This window comes from Neocloeon triangulifer, unplaced genomic scaffold (assembly GCF_031216515.1).
Source record: "Neocloeon triangulifer isolate White Clay Creek 2 clone unplaced genomic scaffold, ASM3121651v1 ptg000004l, whole genome shotgun sequence".
NCBI classification, from domain to species: Eukaryota; Metazoa; Arthropoda; class Insecta; order Ephemeroptera; family Baetidae; genus Neocloeon; species Neocloeon triangulifer.
In genome coordinates, this window is record NW_026775547.1 from 3,553,772 (window position 1) to 3,578,413 (window position 24,642).

General features: G+C 38.5%; 1 protein-coding gene across 1 annotated transcript in view; it reads left to right on the forward strand.

Annotated features, from left to right (window-relative positions):
- The first annotated feature begins 1,484 nt into the window (after positions 1-1,484).
- LOC132193300 (protein dachsous) overlaps positions 1,485-24,642 on the forward strand; it is a 145,680-nt gene continuing 122,522 nt past the window's right edge. The window contains exons 1-2 of the mRNA XM_059613879.1: positions 1,485-1,838; positions 4,479-6,308. Coding sequence (XP_059469862.1) covers positions 4,551-6,308 — 1,758 coding nt within the window. The 5' untranslated portion in view covers positions 1,485-1,838; positions 4,479-4,550. The remainder of the gene's footprint in view (positions 1,839-4,478; positions 6,309-24,642) is intronic.

Genomic DNA, 24,642 nt, shown 5'->3' on the forward strand with positions numbered 1-24,642 from the left:
TGGACAATTTTGATGAGGAAAAATGTTTTTGAACACGAAAAACGCGCTTGATAAATAATGCTGGAAGGGTGGAATTTTTGGAGAACGAGAGTAACAATCAGAGGCGTACAGAAATTCGTGCTTTTCATGTCAGGAATATTTGTGTTTATTTTTGTGCGGTTGGGGTGAATTGCATGACGTTTCAAAAATCAATATTCCGCACTGCTTAACAACTTAGAACTGTCATTAAAATTAGAATAAAATATGATTTTAGTGAATTCTGTGAGAGGAAACTTAGGCCGTTATCAAATTATATAAACAATCAAAAGATGACTTTTCAAAATATTTAAAGGACATGTATGCTTTAAAATCTCTGGGTTTTCTTGGAAATTTAATCTTCATGAAATGATATTGTGGTGCTGATTTAACACAAATAGCTTTTTAAATACACGAAGATATATATTTTAACTGTTTTTATTTTTTGCAATTTATTTTATAATTGGTTGTAAAAAAATGCGTAAATATAAATGCATATTATTTTAATTATTTTGTTACATTCCCCTTTTTTTCATAATGATGTTTGACTTATAATTTTTTAGAAATGTGTTAATTGTATTTGTATGTTGTGTATTTTCTTATTTTCCTCCTTGATCCTTGTCCTATTATTACATTAATTCATTTATCTTGATCAGGAAAATTATTTGCCATCCGAATTGTACAAATTTTAAAGGGACGGTCCAATCTCCTAAATAAAGATCTGCTTCCTTAATATAATCATGGTTATTATAATGAAATTAATTCCTGCATTATGTTACATGATGATTTTAACCAAAACTTTTTTTTATGTTAAATGATTTTTTTTGGCTGCAATTAATAAATTTGATAAAAATATATTGGACGGAGTGTTTCAGAATGGAATTGAAATTATCAACATAAGTTCTTTTTTTACTTTTTCAGATTTAAATGGGGTTGCGGAGTTTTTAACATACCAAATTTAAAAGCAAGTAACGTTTTAATATTTTTTTCTTGGTTATTCAAAAAACGAGGTTTTAAAAATTTTCACACCTCAAAAAAAATGTTGACAAAAAATTCAGACGGATAATTTTTGATCTGGAGCAGTCGCCCGGCGCGGGAGCCGAAAAGCACAAGTGTAAAAACGGGAATAGATGTAAAAAATTCAGGCTGGTCGGTCGGGCCGGCGCGCAGAGCCGCGGCCAGGTTGAAAAACAGCACTCACTTGCTATTCCCCTCCGCGCCATGCCATGCGCGGTGTGGATAATATTTTTTTCTCTACCATCTCATACCTGTTTTCCACCTTGAAGGTAGCGCTCTTCGTTCGCGTCGAGAGTCAATTCCCCTACATACCTGCAGCACTGCATGCCGTCTCGGCCTACCCGTGTTTCAAGAGAGCCCCACGCATCCCGAACAGCGCTGCCAGGGAAGGGAGGGAGGGAGGGCGGCCGCAGGAGGAGAGGAGAGCGAGGCCTTCAGTTGCTTGCGAACAGCGACCTAGGGAGGATTCGGTGCTTCGACAAAATCCACGCGCACTGCCTCTTGTCGCCCTTTGCCGAATTGCGAGGATGCTGGCGACCGAATCGAACAATTTCCAGGAGAAAACCATGTGCGGTCGGCGAGTGCGAGAGTGACTTGACCCCTGGAAAGGAGTAGTGTGGGCACTCGGCGCTGCTGCTAGGCGACCGCCGCGCTTCCAGTTCACCGACTCCGAGCGTGAAAACGACGACCGATCGGATTGAAAGTTGTTTTATTTCCCGACCGATCGGCACCTGTGCGGTTTCAAAGTGCAGTGTGTGTGTGGAACAAGGACTTTTGACAATAATTTTGGATTACCTGAAGCCGTGGTAGGTGAAATGATAATAATTGTCACAAGCCCTGCGGCGAGCTGGGGATTTCAATGAGCGATTTTCCCTCAAAGTTGAAAAAAATCAAGTTCGTTTCGACTCAAATTACAGATAATTACAAAAGATTCTCATCAAAAATGGATTACACGCGCATTAAATGAAGAATTAAGGTCAAACGTATTTATTTTTTACTGGTCAAAATTAATATTGTTTTTTATATAATAAAGGCGATTTAATTTCAAGCACACATTTTAATGACTCTGAAATAAGAGTAAAAAATTTATAAAGGAGAATTAAAATTTAGAAATTCATCTCTGTAAAAATATAATTTTCTCAAATTGTTAATAATCAAATTCATTACTCAGCATTCTGTCCGCCCCTCCGAGACGAGAATTAGCATTTCGCGCACTAATCTCTAATTAACAAGTAGCCCGAGTTGTACCCGGGCACACGTTTTCTCTCATTTTCCGAGAACCGACTCCAATTCATCATTCATTTTTCGCGCACGCACCTCTCCCGAATCGGAATCACGCGCGCTCCGCGGTGGCTCCACTCTCGGTACACCCAATAATTTTATTAGCATGGGACGAGGAAAATAGCCGAATAGAAAAGTATAAAGAAAAAAAAAACGAAGAAGGCATGCATTATTTTTACATATATACATATCGGGGCTGGTTTATGTATGCGGACATCTTGTATGCTCCTTCTTCTTCTTCTCTATGTATTTTTTTTTCGCCTCAGGCGATAACTCTTAAAAACCTCCTTTCCTATACGTGCGGTGTGCCGAGATGGTGTTGCTGCTTCTCCGAGGTATGCTACTACTACGCTACACGGACGGCTTTGGTGAACCGGGCAGACCGGCGAGGCAGCCGCGCATTGAGAATTCAGTTTGGGCCACGGGGCAATGCGCTTGCCCGCGCGCCTGGACCAAGGAAGGCATCTCATAGATAGATAGATCGCGGCCCCGACTCGCTGCTCTTTTGAATATTTTTCATCCTCTCTCTCTTCTAGCTGCAGAGGAGGAATTCTAATCATGCTCCAGTAATAGGTTTTTTCAACTTTTGTGTTCCGCCGGCTCGCCATCTCGCCTTAACCTAGCCAGCAGCTTTTGTTTCCCGAAAAATTTTCATATATATTCAGCGGAGGCACGTTTTGCATTCATTATGAGGTGCGCGAAAAAAGAACGCGTGGGAAAGCAAAGAATATCTCTGATTTTTATCTTTATAAAGTGCACTTTATTCCGCGCCGCTGCGACGTTTATATAATTGCATCTCTCTCTGTGGCGCGAGATTCTGAAAAACGGTGACAAGAATCGGCACGCCACACCCTCGCGCTCTCCACGCCACAGACTGTTTTACTTTTCGATTAAAATAAAATGCCTCTTAGCTCTCTCGGCTAATGCAGTAGCAATTTAGCAGAATTATTGGCCGGCAAAGTTGTATGCACCTAATTAATGCGTCTGCAATAAGCGGCGAATGCTCAGCAGTGCATTATAATGGCCCTGGAAAAATCGAAGTGCGGCCGTGATTATTAAATACATTGAATTGTTAATGCGTCTTTTTCTGTATTTGATGCGTGGGCTGCCGGGTTGTAAAATTTTATTTAAAGTGCACTGCATTTTTCAATGTTCGAAATGGGTGATGCAGACACTTTTCAAACTGTCAAATGATCGTTTCACTTTAAATTTCTAAATTAACTCTCGAGAGAAAATTGAGTGCTTAAATTAAGTAAAGTGGTATTGCAGAAAACTGAAAGCTGGTTCAATAAATTAATTTAATGAAATTAGATAAAAGTGTAAATTAAATGTTTGTTTGATGAATTGACACTCAATGAGATGATCATGGTAATGAAGAGATCGGGCTTTTTCCTTGTTGCAGAAATCGTTTTTTATACAAAAAAATGGCTCATTAATATAATTATACTAATAGTTTTGGTCACGGTCTGCGACCCTATTTCATGAGCAAGAAAAATACAATAAAATCAGCAAAATAAAAAAAAAATCACCACTTTTTAACATAATAATTAAAAACTTAAAATTAATAAAGTTGTTTTGGAATGAAATACAATTTCTGCAACGAGAAAAATTATCTCTTCATTTCGTAAATTAAAAGTATTTAATTATGTCCTAATATGAAGATGCAAACCAGATGCGAACAAATAATATACTGTAATTATGGCAATATAAGAGTAAAATTTTTGTTTGCATTGCTATGAGAAAAAATTGGAAAAAAAAATATTTAAAAAAATTAAATAATTTTGAAAAGAAAAAATTACTTAATGATTTAAAAAAGATTTTTATTATTTTGTAAATGGTTTATTATAAGAAAAATTTAGGAAATTAAAAGTTAATAACACGCGTCAAAGGTTGACAGGAAAAGAATAAAATAATCATGGGAAATGTAAAATTGATGAATAATACAATTCAACTGCAAAGACAAAGTACCCACAACGTAATGATATGACTTTTTTTTTGCTAAATCGCTCATAAAAATCAGTTCGCTGCCAAAGCAACACATTTAAAAAATAGTTTCATTTTCAATCACAAATTGTGGAATATATTTTGCGATTTATTTATTCATTATTAAAATATTTAATTTTATTTGTAATTTCAACTTGATTCTAATTTAAATTTTGTTTCAGCCAAGACTGTCTGCGCGAGGCACGGATCGGGCGAAAGATGTACCTGACAAGGTGACGCAGAGGGCACGCGCAATGCTGTCACCAAAGGGCAGGACGGACACGCCGTTCGTCGTCGTGGCGCTGACGCTGTTGCTGAGCGTCGCCAGCGCCGAGTACACATGCGAATTCAAGATCTCCGAAGGGGTGCCCATCGGCACCAGCGTCGGCCTGATTGGCGTGGCCGACTGTGAGCCGGGGCGGCCGCACCCGCCGCCACCACCCTACCTGGTGGTGCCAGTGCCCGGCTCGGGCGTCGACTCTGACCTGACCGTGGACGCCACTGGCGAGATCCGAACGCGCGTCGTGCTGGACCGTGAGGTGCGCTCATCCTACTCGCTGGTGGCGATTCCACTCAGCGGCGAGAACATTCGAGTGCTGGTGCGCGTCCTCGACGAGAACGACAACGCGCCCACCTTCCCCACACCCTTCATGCACATCGAGTTCCCCGAGAACACGCCCCGCGATGTCAAACGCACCCTCCAACCGGCGCGAGACCTTGACCTGGGCGTCTTCAACACGCAGAGGTACAACATCGTCTCGGGAAACGTCAACAATGCCTTCCGCCTCTCCTCGCACAGGGAGCGCGACGGCGTCCTCTACCTCGATCTGCAGATCAACGGCTTTCTGGATAGAGAGACCACCTCTTCCTACAGTCTGGTGGTGGAGGCCCTGGATGGCGGCACTCCACCTTTGAAAGGTTCCATGACCGTCAACATCACCATCCAGGACGTCAACGACAACCAGCCGATTTTCAACTCAACCCGGTACTTTGCCACCATCCCTGAAAACGCAACCGTGGGAACTAGTGTCCTTCGGGTGTACGCCAGTGACTCTGACGCCAGTGCGAACGGACAGATCGCGTACTCAATCAATCGGCGGCAGAGCGACCGGGACAACATGTTCCGCATTGACGCCACCACCGGAGAAATCGCAGTCAACCGCCCGTTGGACTTTGAAACCCGGGAAGTGCATGAGTTGGTGGTTGTTGCTCGAGACGGCGGTGAAACGCCTTTGGAGACCACGGCCTTTGTTTCCATCAGGGTGACGGACGTCAACGACAACCAACCAACCATTACAGTCATCTTCCTGAGTGACGACGCGACCCCGAAAATCTCCGAAGGTGCCCAGCCAGGCGAATTCGTGGCTCGCATTTCTGTAAACGACCCTGATTCAAAGGAGGAGTACGCCAATGTGAACGTCACCCTGGAAGGTGGAGAGGGCCATTTCGGTTTAGCCACTCAGGATAATATAATTTACTTGGTCATCGTTTCTCTACCCCTGGACAGAGAACTGCAGCCGGACTACACTTTGTCCGTCGTGGCGACTGATCAGGGCAACCCACCCTTGCACGCAGCCCGAACCTTCAAACTGCGAGTGACGGACGTGAACGACAATGCCCCTGAATTCGAACAGGCCGTTTATCACGCCAACGTGCTCGAGGTGGCCGACCCAGGCACCTCGGTTGTCCAGCTGTCCGCCGTAGACAAGGATGAGGGCAACAACTCGGCAGTGACCTACTCGATTGTGCAGACTCCGGACACGCACTCGAGTTGGTTCGAGATTGACTCCAAGACCGGATTGATCACCACCAAAGCCCCTGTGGACTGCGAAACGGATCCGGTGCCTCAGTTGACTGTGATTGCTACGGATAACGGTCGGCCGCCCCTTTCGGCGTCGGCCACAGTGCTAGTGACGATTCACGATGTCAACGACAACGAGCCCATCTTCGACCAGAGCTTCTACAACGTGTCGGTCGCCGAGAGCGAGCCCGTCGGACACTGCATTCTTAAGGTAAGACTGATTATTTTATTTTTTCTTTAGTGAATATAAGTCAGGAACTAGAATATTTAATTACTTAAAGAATTAATCTAAAACCAGTAATAATTTTTTTTTTTAATTTTGAAATTATTATATTAGGGAAGATTACAAAAATTTCAAATATACTTATTGGTATTAAATTTAATTTATTTTTGAGAGAAATTTAAGTGTTCACTTGTTCTTAAAAATAATGAATTTCAAAGTTTAAATAATTGAAACAAATTTTTTTAAATTAATTAAAAATAATAATGTTAAAATTAGATTATACAATTAAATAACTTTACCAAAGTATAAAACCATGTAAAACCTTACATGTTTTTATAGTTGAAAAACAAGCTAGCCAGTCAGTTTAGAAATTTCAAACAGATTTGGTATTTTAATTACAGCTGTGAATCTCACAACACTGCGACTTATTGTGGGAGGGTTCCCGATGAGTTATTTGTATGTACGTCCTTACGGCCGCGGCGCTATTATACACGGCACAATCTTTCATTTTATTATTTAAAGCCGCGACTCGCATGCGAGAGAAGAGAGGGAGATAGGCCACCCGTCGTTCTCCATCATCTACATGTTGTACTGTGGCATTATTTATGCTAAAAGTTTCAGGACCCAAAAGCGCGTCCGTCATTCTCTTACAGTTATAGCCTTATAGCAGGCATGAAACGCGCGCGCCAAGCAGAGAGGAAAAGAATAAGAACCTCTTTCGCTTATATTCCGCGCGCTGTATATTTAGCTGTCATCGGCTTGTAAACATTATTCTCTTATTCTATACACAGAAGTCATAGAAGAGAGTATCTTTTTATTCGAGAGAGCCGCGCCGGATTAACATCGTTTGCCCCCTCTAAGTAGAAATTATGTGTCCAAATGTGCCAGCAGGTGCACGCTTGGCTTTGTCGGCTGCGTGGAAAAGGAAACACGCGAGATGATGGAGCGCGCATTAGCCTTTCTTGACAAATTGAAAATTCCTCCGCCCGTTCGAACGAAAACATGAGCACTTTCGTTTTTCGCTCGATCCACTGGCACATTTCCAATTTGCATACATTTGAGACGAAAAGGGCCGTGCGTCGCGACGTTTGACCCTGGTGGCCGCAATTAAAGGGTGTGTTTGTCGACGCCAGCACGTCGTAACTCTCCGATTTGCCCATTCATTTTGCGCAATTGCTAATTTAATCAAGCATTTACAACCAACTGCCGAACGCAAGTAACGCAACGCCCCGCTCGAAAACAATGCGAAGCGGCTAATTTCTCGCGCGCGCGACCCGCCGCCGACTATTAGACTGGGTGGTGCGCGGCTTTAAACTCGGCACAATTTCACCTTAATGTGAATAAATGCAGGCGGAGGATGAAGCCCGACTGCAGCTGCAATTAATCAAGCCGGGATGATATGCAGCGTGTAATTCACTTCGTGCAGAGTAAGAGTCAAGAGCTTTGATATACGCCAAAGAGACGTACGCGGTGTAAAATCATGCTGTAAATTAGCGCCCGAGAGCCGAGTGTGTTTTCTGTTCGCCATCAGTGCCGTGACCTTAAACAGAGCGCACCTCACACAAAGATAATATTGTGGGGTTAATGATGAAAAAGGGGTTTACTTTGCAAAAAGTATCAAATAAAGCAGTGCATATGTTAATTATAGGTGCGTGCTTTACAAATTAATGAATTGTTTTTAAGTTCTTACATTATTTTTATTATTAATTTTAAATTTTATTCACAAAATTTTAAAATTTAGTTTGGAATTTACTCTGTCTATTTTTTTATTGTTTAAAATTTTTAAATCAATTTTTCTTTACTGCGTTAGAAAAATATTATGAATATAGGCATTATTAATTACTGATTTATTAATTCTTGTTAAAATGGATTTCAATATAAATTGAAATTTGGTTATAGTTGATAAATCTGCATCCAAAGATAATTTTCATGCAGTGCATAGGAACTGCTTTCTGAGTTTAAATGATGAGGTCATTGAGCGTTAAAATTAATTGAAATGTCCCAATGTTTAATTAAAAATTGAAAAATGTATGTAATTTAAAAAAATATTATGAATAAAAAATATGTGATATATAAATGAATACATTCTAATGGCCAAAACTAACTTTTAGCGCCACACATTCCTCTCTTTTCATCTCTGGTCATGGAACTTAACAGGAAGCAGAATATTAAGAATCTCATCTCATTGTGCTCAGACGCCAAAAGCACCTTCTTCTTTTCGCAGCGCACAATTTGCCTTTTCCGACTCACTGAGCGAGTTACATGGCGGCAAAAGCAAACCGTTCGCGAACGCAGCCAACAACTGACTGCATCTCTCTCTCTGTGCATGTTCGCTCTCAATCAATTGTCCCGGCGTCAGTTGAATTTAATTATTTGTTCGGCCGAACCGACGAGATGCTTCTTTTTTTTCTTGTGCTGCGTGAAATTCGCCCTCGATAAAATCGCAGCGAGATTGACAATGAGCAAATAATGTGCCGCCAATGCAGCGGCATGGCGCCTGCAATAAATTATTATATGCACCGTCGTCGTTACATTCATTGTATGCAGAAAGAATGCAACACATTGTGACTTATAGCTCCAATTATACCGCTCATTTGCAGCGCGAACGGCAATTTTTTAGCTTTTACTGCCGACACGATTGTAAATCTCTGTGTATAGATTCATGCCGGGTGCATCGGTGTAATGAAAAATCTTGTAAGAGCTCTATTTAAATCGGAATGCACGTGGGATTTGTTTATTGATGAGGAATGATTTGCATACGCTTAAAAGTGATTTAAGGTTGTAAATTTTCGTTTTCAAGCTGGTTTGTTTATGGTGACAGGTGGAAATTTATTGAGAATTTCTAAATGAACACATAAAATTTTGAAACAAAATCTGCATATTATTGTTATGTTATTGGAGGAATGGGAAATGGAATTTTTTGTTTAAAAAAGTCGATCATTTAGGCTTGTCTTCAATTTTAAAATTTAAAAAAGTGTCAATAAAATCTCTTTAATCGTTTTTTTCTGTCTCTTTAACTTTTTTTTTTAAATTTAATTCTTGAAATATGGGTTTGCAAAGATTCAATGTGTCAAAAAAAATTCAGAAAGGGGTAAAAATTAAAAATAAATTTGCCACTCTAACATTTAAAAAATTTAAAAAAAAAAATAGATCTTTGGAACCAAAAAATTAAGTTATTCGTAACAACTTCTGCTAACATGTCAACATTATAGCAAAATCAGACAATATGTAATGAGCAAAAATGTCGTCTGGAGAAAAATGGTCACATTAGGGTCCTTGTTTGGAAGTCAAATTGCAGCGCAGGCGTTGGTTTCTTCAAGAAGTGCAACACAATCGACAAAAGACAATGAGCTGAAACGACACTGTCGAGACGGCCGCGCATAATAAAACATATAACGAGAGCCGGTGCTGCTTATTAGAATATGATTGAAAACCGCTTTATTACTATTCATCATCGCGATCTCTCTGCAGCAAATGCGCCGGCCTGACGGGAGAGGGTCTCGTAAAAGTCCTGCCGGTGCACAGATAAATCTTTTAATTAATACACGGCGCATAAGTTATATTGTCATATACATTATGACATCATTTTCGTCTTTATAGTGGTGAACGCCCTCCTCCTCCTCTAGAATATTATTTTTGCACTGCGCCGCGATCTCTCGCATGTACAAATACAAAACTGGTAACGACGCCGATAAGCGACGCATTAAGCGCAAATTGAATTAATTAAAATTCAATCGCTCGGAATGAAAACACACCGGTGGGCGGTGCTGATGATTATTCTCGACCGTGTAATGGAATTCCTCGGAAAATTCTACACACAACAATTTTCATTTATATAATATAATATAAAATGATGATGATAATACATTTAAGACGCACTTTTCTGTCTTCTCTCTGTTTGATTGGACGAGTATGTAATTTTATTTTATTGATCGGCAGCCGGCGCGGATTACAAGTTATTTTTTTTTTTTCATATCCACAACTACTCGCGGGACTCCCACATTATTTGAGCCAAGGCAATAAATTACGGACGCATGTTGCACAAATCACGATGAGATTTTTATTGACTTTATTTTGCTGAGCTCTACTGCATCTCTCCCTCTTTCTCGCAATGTCCAATTTCCGAGTAGAAAAAAATATCATTTCTGCCGCCGAGGTGACGTTGAAATTTACGACCGCGTGCGTTCAATCATAAATTTAGATCAATTTTCAATAGCCGGGGTGGAGTAGTTGTTTATGCTGCTTGCAATTGTGTTTTATTAGTAGTCGTCGAGCAATCATCTCGACGTCGAATCAGCACGCTTATGCCACATTAACAAACTTGTCATCTTATTCTTTTCATGAAGGATTTTTGCTCTCGGAGAATAAGTTTTGGAAAAGTTTAGTACAGGAAATTGGAGCACGTTTTTGATCCGGGCGAGATTGGTTATTGCTTTTTTACTTGTTAAATAATAAATTATATTCCATGAAGCTTTCAATAACACGCTGTCTAAAGCAAGAAACATGATCAGTATTTTAATTACTTTTTTTTATCTCTCTCTCTCACTCTAATATAAAAGGCAGCGCAGTGAGGAGAGTGCGCGAGCGAGGATCCAACATGGCGCACGCTAGAGTCCTTTTCTCGTCCGCGGTCGGTGTCTGCCGCTTTGGCCTTGCTACACACACAGAGCTACAGGGTGTGGGCCGCTTCATATTCCGCTCTTTATATCTCCTCTACATCTCGCTCTCTTCACACTGGGAGATTTAGCAGCAGTTGGAGCTAATTACAAATGAGTATCCGAAAGAAGAAACAACCGTCTCTCTCCCTTGACGCTTATCGACCGACCTGTACAGACGAGCAATTATTCCGCGAGTTGGTTGGTTGTAAAAAGAGCAAAAGAAAAATTCACATGAAATTGAGAATTTGATTTTAAGTTAATGACATGTATTTCGAACAGAAAAGATATAAATTATTTGAATCTTATTGTTTCACCTTCTGAACACAAAAGACTAAACTTGATCATTATTCTATTTGAAAAATTGTTTATTGAAAAAAAATAATAAAAATCAAGATGATCATAGAATGCAATTTTCCAGCATTTTAATTTAGCCTTTATTTTTGCTTTTAAATACTTTAATTTTTTATATTTATATACCTTTTTAATATTTTAAATGATACAAAAATATTAAAATAAATAAAAATTCAAATTTTAAATATTTAAGGAGTGTCAACTTTTTCAAACAAATTTAAATATTTTAGTACATAAAATTGTGCATGACTTACAACTTTTAACTTTTTAAATAACTCAAAGTATGTCATTTTAAAACCGTATTTTCAAATTTATAATAAATCTCTGGCAAAGCATTATTTTTACCTTTTCATGCGGCAATTGCTGCAACAGATTGACCATATTTTTTTCCTTCTAAAATTTAATCGCTCTCATTGTTATAGAAATCTGAAACGTTTTCCCGTGAAAGTGATTGAACTGGACAATTAGACAGGTTTTTTACCATAATTGATGGAGACCTGAAAGATCTACTCTGCACAAGGGAAAATTAATTGATTTGTTGTCACAATCGCGATTAAAATTCATGGTCTCCGCAACGTGACATTTTTTGCCCAGTTATAGATTTCATTGTGCTCTAATTAATAACGACTGCTCGAACGGATCGGACGAGCCTTGAGATGAAAATATGCAGTGCACACGGTGCAGCAGCGCGACTTTTAATTAATTCCGATATATCCAATAACCGAGCTATGCTTTTGTTCTGTGAAGAAAAGTGAAACTGCTGGTGGATGCTCGTAGCGCCATATAAGTGCATTTTAAAACGGCTCGTGTCAATCTTTAAACTTTATTCAGAGCAACATCGCCGTTCTTGAGAAAATTTAATAGGAAATTTTTACACCTTTTAACCTTTCAAGGGAAATTTCACTTTTAAAATAATTAAGAAAAAAAAATCCGCCGCTTTCGTTGCGTGAGACATTTTCTAAGAAATAATTCACGCGAGTGCATCCATCTCTTTTGCGGCTAACAATTCTCATAAGATGGTGCTGCAGAAGGTCTTTTCGTATTAAATTATCTCTTCGCTCCTCTTGAATGCATCGCACATACTCATCTGCCTCCTGCTGCGAATTTTCTTCCTTTGCTGCACGTCCCGCGAGCATCTTTGAATTATCAACTGCGCGCCGAGACCGCGCTCGCTCGATTAATAATTTGGGATTAAAAAAGAAGACGTCATCGACTATAGAGCAGCTGATGATTGTTTTTATCCCGACCCGAAAGGGAGGAGCAGCCCTTTTTGTAAAAAGATAAAAACACGTACAAAACATGTTACATTAATAAAGTTGCAATTTCAAGAACCGCCGAGCATAAAATCGCCGCTGATAATATCAATATGGCCGCGGCGCAGTGTAATTTGTGAAATAATAATGAAACAATGTTTATCAAGCCGTGAATAACACGCAGCTTCCGTGGCCAGCGAGCGTGCTGGCTCGCAATTGAGACGTAACGATTGGAAATTTCACTGAAATTCAAAACGAGAAATAAGTTCTTCGGATTGCGATTTGTTTTTTCCCCGTCTCTCGGTCGCGACGCGGCGTGCTCTTTTGCCCTGTTGGCGCACGAGAGAGAATCAAGGACTACCAGCTATCTTTGAAAATCAGCATGGAAAGGAAAAAAAAAAGATATGTTGGTGTTTTATGTAAATTCCGCGCCTTCTACACACTACCATATTGCTGAGCTGCGTGTCACTTAATATATTAACCTGCCGCATAAATTTCCCCGTGTATGAAATGTTGCAAAGTGCATGTTCCTGATTATTTCTGATGCATGTTCCGCGTGTCTGTGCGCGCACTAGGAATAAAAATGAGCGTAAAGAAGGATGAAATGGTGTCATTTTGTGCAAAATGCAGTTTTAAATTTAAATTATAACCGTAAATTAAAGAATATAATTTTATCTAAATTTATTTAGAGTTTATCTATCTTTTAATTTGAATTTATCAATTAAATTATAGTTCAATTTCTTATTAATAAATTAATATAGATTTTTTTCCCAAATATTAAAATTTAAAGTACAGCAATAAGGTGTTGTTGGCGTATTATGCCAATGAAATTTTTATTCTGAATGAAAATAAAATTTCTAAGTCAATCCACAGAAAACCTACTTATTATTGAGGAAACAGTAATTTTTCTGGACAATACGTAGTGCATTGTTATATAATTAGATCATTATGTTCATGTTTTAATAAAATTGCAAAACGCAAAACCTTTAGGCGGTTGATGAAGTCTACGTTTAAAATTAAATTTTTCCCCTCAGAAATTTTTCCCTTTTTTTCTTAACTCCTCTTTCTTGATGATGGACAGTGCCTTGCCAAAAGATAATAATTATTATCATGCAAGCCAAAGTAAATTATATCCACCACCGCCGTCTCATTGTCAAATGAGAGGACCAGTTCTTTCTCTCTGCTTTTATACGATCGCCTCACAGTCTCAAGGCTTTTTGGAATCGTGTGTAACGAGGGCGCTAATTACTTCGTAAGAGCGTCCTATGTCTCGCGATCTCCTACATATAAGAGTCGGCCGGGGGATCAGCAAAAAAATTTAATATCAACCACACACATGTTTCGTCACCTTTCACTCCAAGGCCGGCGCGGCATATTATCTCTCTCTGCAAAAAGGAATGTGTTAATTAAAAAGTACATTCGACTGCGCCATCCGATAATTTATATCCATCCCTCTCTGTAATGAACCGGAGGAGAGATAAAAGTACAAAAAAATAAGTAAGAATGGAGAAACACACACATGCAGAGAGTCGCGCAACAATAAATATATAAATTTAGTTTTTTTTTTTGCATTTATTTCGAGCTCGGCTGATTTGCATATTGAGTCGCCGTTCTTCTTGTTACCAAATAGAGAGGAATGAGAAAAGAGAGAAGAAGAACTGCGAGTGGTGTGTGTGTGTCGCGCAAAAGTACATGCAGGCGGCGGTGTTTGGATTCAGCGCGTCCGGTCCTCTCTCTCCGTTTAAAAATTATAGCCCGGCTACAGTTTGAATAAAGCTGCTGAATATCATTGTCTCTTTCTTTCTTTCTTCTCTGGCGAAACAAACAAAGGGACCTTCGCGGCGCGCATGTATATTTACCAAAATCTCATTTACATGTCTGCAAATGAATAAACAATGAGCAATGAGAAGGAACCACCGGCCGCCGATTGCATGCCCCGCGCGCCGCCAAAATGGCCCCAGACTGATTTTATTGCTTTATAGAGCACCAAAAAGTATGTGCGTCTTGTGTGGACAATAAAGCAGCTGTGGCCTCGCCAAGGCTGCTGCCGATGATGATGGTGTGTGCATTTCCATCCCCGAGATAAAATAATATTGTAATTATACGCGTTGGAGAGACGGAAACCTCCAAGCGTAAACCACAAGCACCGGTGAGAAAAAAAGAGCAGGAAAAATAATTGATTTTTTTGTCACAGCTCCTCCATGGATGTTAAAATGGACTCTTTCTGATACATTGTGTGTTAAAAACCAGAGATAAGGAAATATTTGAATTGCAAGTTAAATTTATAATTCAAATAAATGCTGATTGGAAACAGGGAAAATAAAAATATTTCACGAATTTTGTTAAAATATAAATTTTTAAAAGACCTGGAACCTGGCATTAATTTTCACAAACTAAGTAAATTTCAATAATTTTTAAATTTTTAGTATAATTTTAATGTATTTTACTACATTTTTAATGCTGATAAGTTTCTTTAAAAAATAATTTATTTTAAATACCATTGCTCATTTATGTGACTTTCAAAATACAGATTTTTTCCTTTTCTGATTTTAAATATGCAACCTGCTAAACAAAATTTTAAAAAAAGCCGCCTATAGCCTAGGAAATATGTTACCTATTTTTGATTTCACAGGTAGGAATTACCTGAATTGTTTATTTTTGACTTGAAGGCAAATAAAGATTTTTTTTAATAAAAAAAAATGGTATCAAACTTGTAATTTATCAACAAATGGAGACAATTAGTCAAATAAATTATTCATATTCTTTCAAAAACTCAGTTAAATCATCGCTGTATAGTAATTTGTCCCGTTTTTCTCAACCTCACCTCTCTGAGCACACAAAAGCCAATTTCACCTGAAGGTCCCTCAGGTTGTGATTGCACATGCGGTCGGTCCTGATACACAAAAATCACCCGCCACAATGCATCCAGCGCACGTCCATGTGGAAGAAGAAAAGTTCCTCCACATTATATACCTGCTCGCTCGCAGCCGGCCGTGCCCCTGCAACAATAATCACAAGAATACAGATTTTTCTCCATCTAATTGTGGTTTACATTTTTGAGGTATTCCGTTCGTATGGAGAGCGGTCGGTCGGTCGGCCGAGCAAGCGAGGCGACTGGCGATTGTTTTGATCATGCTGAGATATATTATTTCTTTTCTTTTTCTTAATAACAAAAACCGCCGCGAGGTGTTTTATGCACAGATCGAATCAATCGATGCGATGACTTCTCTCTTTCTTTCGCCGGGCATTTATCTCGCCTGTCAATACGCGTTCGCCGTCTAGGAGGCGAAACCGCATACGTTATTTTCTGTCCCGCGTGAAACCCTGTTTATTATAAATTAAAATAAAATGTCACCAGCACCCGGAGCAAATGTTTGTCATAGCCTTTCCTTTCTTGATGATTGAATTTTAAATCGGCTTTTCCTTGAGTTATGTGTTAATTATTTTGACGAACTTAATTAAATCAATTTATCTGTTTTCCTCCCAATTAATGTTATTTCCAAATATTACAATTTTTTCTCTCTTTCCGTCCATTTCTTCAGGTTTTATCTCTTGTTTGCCTCGATTTAATGCGATACGCCTTTATATAATCCGCGCCGACACGAAACTATCTCGACCAAAACTTCATCCCTCTGCTCCCCCAGGTGTATAATTTTCTGGAGAGAAGAGGCGCCTTGAATGCAGTCAGGTACACACATGCTGAGGGATGCACTCCAGCCCTATTATTTGAATTATATTATGTTCTCCTCCCCTCCTGTTCTCAAAAGAATCACCTGTGTGTGTTGTTGACTATGCGAGCAGGAGAATAAAATGATGAAAAAGCTGCAGCGAGAGGGCCACAGGTATTTCGCCAAAAATAAATGCCCGAGACTCTCTCTGTGTGTGTACAATGGAAATTCCTCGTTTTATGAGCGAACATGGCCGGTTTGCGCCGAGTGAATTTATTCGTCTCTTTATATTTAAGGAGCTTGAATGTGTGCCACCGGTTTTTTTTCACCACAGAAAAAATGCAGAATTTTGATTAAACAGGGTCCAAATTAAAATGTGGATTCAGGCGTTTGGCTATATTTTAACTTTGCTCCATAAAAATCCAATCGTATAAATTTTACAGTTCTTAAGACCGGCAAATTGTTCAGGGAGATAAGAGATTTATTGAAATTTTGTGAAGATATAAAAGTTCTGAAAGCATTCTTGAATTTTCTATTGAAACATCATCCAGTGAAGATTGCTGAGAAATTAGGTTTTTATTTTAATCTCATTCTGCTCTTGCAAAATTTTATAAAAATGTGCATTTTTCTGTTAAAAAACAGCTATAAAATTAACCTCACTGAAAATTTTATTAAATTCATAATATTATATATTTCTTTTCACGATTGAATCTAATTTTAAAACTTTGTCTTTTATCCCCTTCAAAACATTTAATTACTTTTTTTCAACCTGAAATAATTAAAAAATTTCAAATGGTATAAATTTATTGTTTCTATCAATTAATTATTTATTTTGCACGATAATTATGTGTTTAAAATTAAAATATAATCAATTCAATATAAAATTTGGGTGAAATAAAAAACTTTTAAACTTCATTATATTATTTAACGTATTTTTTTTATAACTTCTTTGTGCATTACTGACCATCGTGGCAGTCACAACAAAAATTGAATTACAAAGTCGCCGGGTGCTTTCCCTTTCTGAACCACGCGCTGCAACAATGGGCACCAGACCGCATCAGCAACTGAAAAACCGAGAGTGCACATTCTGACTGCGATGAAGACACCTCGGTCGTGACTGAAAAATAGCGTATTTTATAATCCTGCACGGCCGCCGTGGATTTGGTGTTCGAATACGTGCACTGCGTTCACCTACATAAAAAAAAAAATATATACTCGCTTTCTTTCGCTGTTCAAATAGTTTTATACACACAACATTGAAGAGGCGAAACAATAGATCTGGCGCTTATCGGCCGGCGCATCTAGCCGAGCTGCATTTACTCTCTCTGAATGGGCGTTTGAATTATATCTGTGCAGCATTTGGTGTGCGCACGTGAGAGTTGAGTCTCGGCCGGGGTCGGAGGTTTCCACAAAAGGTGTCAGCGCCGACAATGGGCCACGCGATCGCGAAAAGACACTCTGGTTGACCGTGACTAATGGATTGCGTCCGCTCTTTTCTGCGCACTCGACGCGCAGCCTCATCAATGGACCTCAAGGCAGCCAAATTCCGGAACCGAAAATCAACTGGAGCAAAAAACTGGCATCAACTTAAATATGTAGGTTGATATAATGATTACAAAAACTGATAGAATATAAAATTGCCAATTTATAACTAAACATTAAAATAAAACTAATAATTCATATTTAATATTAATTTTATGCTTTATATTTTTGTTTTTAATTTTTAGTATTAAATTATATTAAATATTTATTAAAGCTAAACAATTTGGATTTATTATGTGAGGTTTTTTGAGACTAATTAATAAACATTTTAAATTTTTTGTATAAATTTATCACGATTAAGCAATATGTTAGAAGTGATGTGATATAAATATCCATTCCGACACTGTTTCAACATTTTGGTGAGCGTTGTAGCATGTTTATTGAAATAAATTAATTTAAATTAAAAAAATTTTATTATGAAACCTCTTTTGAGCCTCAAATGCTCGTTCTCGTGTCCGCGGAGGAAAAAAATCATTTTTCTTGCTTTGATGGCCGGTCATTTGATATTCCGCGTCCGCTGCATTAGAGTTGCGTGGCAGGCGGGTGGTGCGGCCCAGCGTGCATCTTAAGGAAGGGCCCATTTTATTTCATTGTTTACACGCCGCTCGCTGCGGGAATACAAATTTCCTGCGAGACGTGATAATGCGGCAGATGTGTGCCTTGGAAACACGCAGCTCGTCGATCGCGATCGGGAAACGAAACCTCCTTAAAACGTCATCGCGCGCTTTAATGAAAAATCAAACAACAATAAACGGATCGATTGTTCATAACAAAGACATACGGGCGAGGTATGAGGTACTGCACTTTGCCAACTCCTGCTGCAGCACAAGAGCAGCGGCCTGCCACCTCGTCGCCCAGAATACAAATTCACACTGAGACTGAACTGCTGTGAAATGAATCCAAAAGCATAACTTACGAGGAGAAATATCCTTCCTCTTTTAGAAGAATCAAAAGAAGAAATAAAATATATCATTTGATTAGATATAATTCAGTGAAAATTATGATTTATTTGTTTTAATTTAGTTGTATAATCTTCATTTAATCAAATTAAAAGTAATAAAAATTATTAATTAAAAAAATCTATTTAAAAAGAGGTGAAATGATTTTTTTATTATTAAAATCACATTCATTAGTTATCACACACTTGTCTCCCACATTTTGCAAGTATTTTTTTTTTTTTTTTAGAAAAAGAATAATTACCTATAATAATTATGAAACAATTTTTGCTCAGAATTAAATTTAAATATCAATTTACTGATGTAACTTAATTTGGAAAATTTATGAGATTTAAAACATTTCCCAATCATTTGGGAATTCCGCGTCAATCACATGTGCCAGCCGTTTACACAAACTCCAATTACCGGCTGTGAAAAATTGAGCAAGCAAATAGCGCGCATTATACGTTCTGAGAAACTGGCCCTCGACGCTGAGCGGAGATATATTGGCCAAGTCAAAAGGAATGCGCGAGATGACTTCTTCTTCTTCTTCGGAACCAATCAACATTAATATAAGATGATGCGCCAGCAGTTTTTTTTTTGTCTCACATGCACCTCTTGGTGATAATTGTGCTGCATTATATGAAGTTGTTCGCGGTTGAAAAGAAAAAGAAAGTTGCGACAACGCGCGAGATACTGGTTAGTTAGCCGGTTGGCCAACTGCGCGGCTTTAATGAGCGGAATCTCGCATTCAGATCTGCCCTTCGACTGCAACATAAGGGCCGGACAGAACAAACAATAAATCAACACGTCTCCAAATATTTTGGAACCTGCAATTTCAATGATAAAAGCCTGGGTGGTGAGTGAAGAATCTTGGTTTTTATTTAACTTTTTTTTTGTATGTACGCGAGCTTGCCGTGTGTGTTTGTAAAAAGGAAAGGGTTTTAAGCAAAGGGTTAGCGTGCAGGTGCGAATAGATATGGAGGCTGAAGTCTGTCAAAGCATTCAGACACCTCTCATTGTGCAGGCTCGGCGTGGCGACTGCCTGGTGCTCGCCCGTTGATGGATGCGTTCACGAAAAACTCTAGTGGGTGCATTCCACCGTCCGGCTAATGGAATTACACAATGAGAATAAATAATTTCAGACAGTCGGGACGATAGTAGAAAAAAACAAACCAAGCAACCGTCAAAATGCACAACATACACAAAATCTAACGCAGACTGAATTAAGATTTATTACATTGGAGACGGTCGCGGCGGCGCTTAATGGGAATTTAAAAAGGGCATGTGAAAATAAATGCTAACGTAAGGTGTCTTTTTCTCTCTTACATGTGGCCCTAATGCAGTCAACCGTGCATTGAAATCTCCAAACTATATACATATTTCTGTTTCGTTACAAAGGCTCGTATCAAATTTCAAACTGGAAATATTTTCCTCAGACTTTCAGTAAAAATATTTCCCAAAAATTCCTTGATCATAAATGAAATGTATTCTTGAATGCAAAATAAACATACACAAAAAATAAAATTTTGCGCTTCTAAGTTTTCATATTTTTAGTGAATGGAGAGTCGATCTCAATTTCTATTATAAAATTGTTAATTTTCCGATCTCAGTCTTGATTTTCCTTTTTTTCCTAGATTCGTGAATACAAATCATTATTGGGGAAGCCATTTAAATTCAAATCTAGTTTGTAATTTCCCGATCGGATTTGCTCCGGACATTCCGAACCACACCTGATGGGGACTAGCGAGTTCCCTAAGAGGCGTGGTCCACGTTTCATCCCCTTAGGAAGATGGATGAAATTTATTTTCCGTCAGCGAGAGACCTTTTCTCCTTCTCCTCGAACCTGCATCAATCGGGCGCACGCGGAGAAGTTAAAAACGGCTGCCTGACTGACGATAGCCGCGGCACGGTTGCCATATTTAATTGAATAACATTTATACATATACAATCAAAGAGCTGCAAGTAGTACAGGAGGCCGCTCCATCAGTGACGAAAATAGCACCCGAGAAAATGACTCGAAGGAGCCTTCGTAAATGTACAAAAAAAAAAGAAGAACGGGGAAAGAAAGAATCTCGTATTTATATATTCGTCGAAGGAGAGAAAATCAAACATGCAACGAAAACGACACGCAACGCAAAAGAGAGCCTGCTGCCGCCATCATTCGCATATTTTTATATATCAATTTTTTCTCGTTAATTATAGAAAAATATAAATAAAAAACTTCTTCGATTTAATGCCAAATTGGTGTTTGTTTCCTTTCCGACAGCGCGTCCTCATCCTCGAATTTTAATTTGGCTGGCGGCGATCCGAGAGCACCTCTCTCTCGCTCCCGAGCAAATTACCTAGCCGGCTCCTTACAGCATCACTGCCCGATAGAGCAGCAGATGCAGCATAGTAGCTCTCTCGCGTGGACCCGCCGCTCTTTTTAATACATCAGTCGCCACACGAACGGCAACGCCGCGCCGAGAGGGAACAACGCCGAGCGAACCTGGCTCGCTCAGGCACACAGCCAGACGACATGAAATATGGTTCGCCACAAGCCGCCGAACGTACATATACCTTTTCGCAAACTTTGCCCTCGGTCAGCTCGCCAAATCTTGTTGAAAAGAAGTCGCATTTTTTTAAATTATTATTTCAATTAATTAATTCCGTGTGTAAACTTTGGAGGTCAATTTTATTTCGTTTATTTTCAATTCAATTTGTGGAGATTTAATTTTTATTTTTAATATTTTCTTTTCGCTAAGTACGTTTGTGCAAGTTGGACACGTCAGGCAGGTGCCTTGCCTTTGTCACGGGCGATTTTTCTGAATACGCGCCGATTCTTGCTCTTTCTTTCTAAGCGACTCTCGCGCAATCTCATCTGCATCGGGTCGGTCAGCATCAAGAGCGCGGAGCAAGTATTTCTTTTCTCGGAGGCAAAAAGAGCAGCGGCAGCAGCATTGCCAAAATGTCGCTACGCAAAAGAAGAAAATAATAAAGAACAACCCGACGGACACAAATAAAATAAATGGACCACGCAGCAGTAAATTTGAATCTCTTTGCAAAAATAATGAGCTTCAACCGCATACATATTCAAATAACATTGCCGTTGAGAGTACGGGGAAATATTTTATGTGCGCGCCGTTTTCAACCGGCTCGAAGCCGCGCGGCAGCCAGAAATGCGAACATCACGATTCGGCAACAACTTCAAACCAGACTTCGTGCGAAATTGTTTCAGCTTTGACCTTTCAATTTTGCATTTTCCCTTCAGTCGGAAGTTTAATTTGTTGCCTGAAAAAAAAAAATGAATTACTTTTCATCACAAGTTGAAAATATTAAATTGGTTTAATAGGATAAATTTTAAGTAATGGAAATTTGCACTATTTTATTAACTTAATATTTTTTTTTAAATCCAAATAAAAATATTGAGTAGATTTGTCATTGAAAATAAGAGTAATATTTTAGTATTGATTTGTAATTCATAAAAAATTCTAGAAAATTCTTTTATTTAAAACAAAAAATACATTGCAATATTGAATTTTTGTTAAAATTAAAAAAAGTTATGGTTTTAAACAGTCTTATGGTAATAAATCATGCAACTAACAGGTGACCTCGGCACGCTTGGCCGATTTTGGCTCAACAAGCTGGCTATTATGTTAAAATACTGAATTTTCCCCCTTTTTTGTTTTTAAAAAGTTTTCTTCCACATTTTAAATTACAGCGGATGTGAGGGCGTCCGTTGTATGGAATTCCGCGATTTTATAGACCTCAGATTGCACTTGTATAATAATTCTCGAGGCAACTGTTGAATTTTTACAATTTCTCAAGAGCGAAAATATCTCCCGATCAGAATTGAAAACCAATCAAGGCGAAAAGCGGCCGGCTTGCGCAATTTTGTTATAATTACTGAAACAGATATTGAAGGTCTCTGGTAATTATTGAGATGATTATCGAAAATATTCGCCTTTAAAAAGCCATACATAATAACGCCGCCGCTCGTCTCTTCTCGGCAGCAACGGTGCTGATGATGATGCTGGCAAAGTTGCTGGTTATTAAAAAAATTAAGAAGCCAGCGAGCAAGAAGAGCGGCGAGAGAGATATAATTTCCCCGCGCGCCAACATAGAGAGAAAGACGCGGTATTTATATATATATTTTTTTAGTCGAAAACTAATCACGAAAGGAGCAGGGAATTTGTAATTAGTTATTCTCCCGGTGTGGAAGATTAAATTAAAAAACATAAAATTTTATGACCTTTTAGGAGCCATCTGAATGAGGTGTATTACACGATATACATATATGCACGTTTGTGTGCCCGAAAAAAGTTATAAACTTCATTATTGATGGCGGAGAGCGTACCGAGGACGGCCCCGTGTCGACGCTCGGAGATCAAGGTACTCTGCGCCAAAAGAAGGCCCTGCCGCTGATAAATGGCCACCGTGTCTCTCGCGCCGTCCAGCGTCACTCCAATGCTATATACAAATATTCAAAATAAAGCCAGTTCATTTCTGCATGAAGTAAAAAGTTTTAATCTGGAAAATATACTAATTATTTTGAATCCAAAGTTCATTGAAAAGTTAATACTCAATGAGGATTTAAAAAATTTCAACTTTGTTAAGTCCTTAATTAACTAGATAAATAAATTAAAAACTAATTCGTTAGGTATCCCATTGGAAGATTTGCACATATAAGTTCATGAACGTCTGGTGTTTGCAGCCTTTCTGATGATCTTATTACAATGTCATTGTTTTTATGAAGCTTATGGTGATTGTTGAGTTATTAATTGTTTTTGTATTTATGATATTAAAAGATAAAACCATGCAAAAAAGAACCTTTTAGTAACAATAAGAACACATTATCATCATCGGTGTATTTAATATTGTAATTTTTAAAACATTATTAAATATCATTTTTTTAAAGTTGCTAATAATGATTGAAAATAATTAAAAAAAAAAATTAATTGTTACAAATTGAGAAAATAATTTTTTAACACACAATAGATTAACTTAAATTCTTATCAGATTTAAACTTAAATCAATTTTAATATTTAAATAAACACACATAGCCTTCTAATACGTTTTTATTGCTTCAATTAAATAAACCCTATATTTATTCACTATCTTGGCGTAGCTCGAGTTGCAGAACGACTCGGGCGGACGGTAGATTTGACTCCTAGAAATGCGATTAAACAGGCGTATGACACTTAACACAACGCTCATTGAGTTAATCAAGTCTTCTTACCGGCTCAGCTAAATATTCGCTCCAAAAACAACACTACGCGAGACCTGTCGCTCAGCGTGCAAAAATAATATATATAAATTTTTCGCTCACTTATACATCTCTAGATATTTCTATATAAATGTGGACACGTCGTGCGAAGGAAGCGAAAATAAATTTGCACACTCGGCCCAGCATCTCTCCTTCTTTTTTTATACACAGCTTGAACGATGTGCTAAAGTGTGCGGCTAGAATTTTCCCTGCTTTTGTGCGCTGAATAAATTTCATAATAAATGGACAGGCTAGCGAGTGAGAGAGGCATCTAATATTTTTTACACCGTCGGCCCGTACCTGCCCCTTGGTAAACACAAGAAAAGCCGGCATGCAGAGAACGGGGTTAGGGTTTGAAATGTGATGAGATTCAAAGTGACGTGGTCTGCTTGGCTGGATTTCTTCTTCTTCGTTTTTTGTGGCAGCAACTTCATTTGATGCCGCGCTGCTGCCGGATCGGAAAGTAAGGAGCCAAACGAGCGAACACCTCTGTTTATACACTTTTGAGATTTATATAAATTTTTTATTCAAAAATATATGTACCATACGTTCACCGTTCGTGGGAAATATTTCGGCAGTTTTATGGAATCGCGCGAGTGTTGTATTGTTTTATCTAGTGGCTAATAGATTTTATATTCGGCGCGGCGCACCGAGCCGAGGAAAGTAA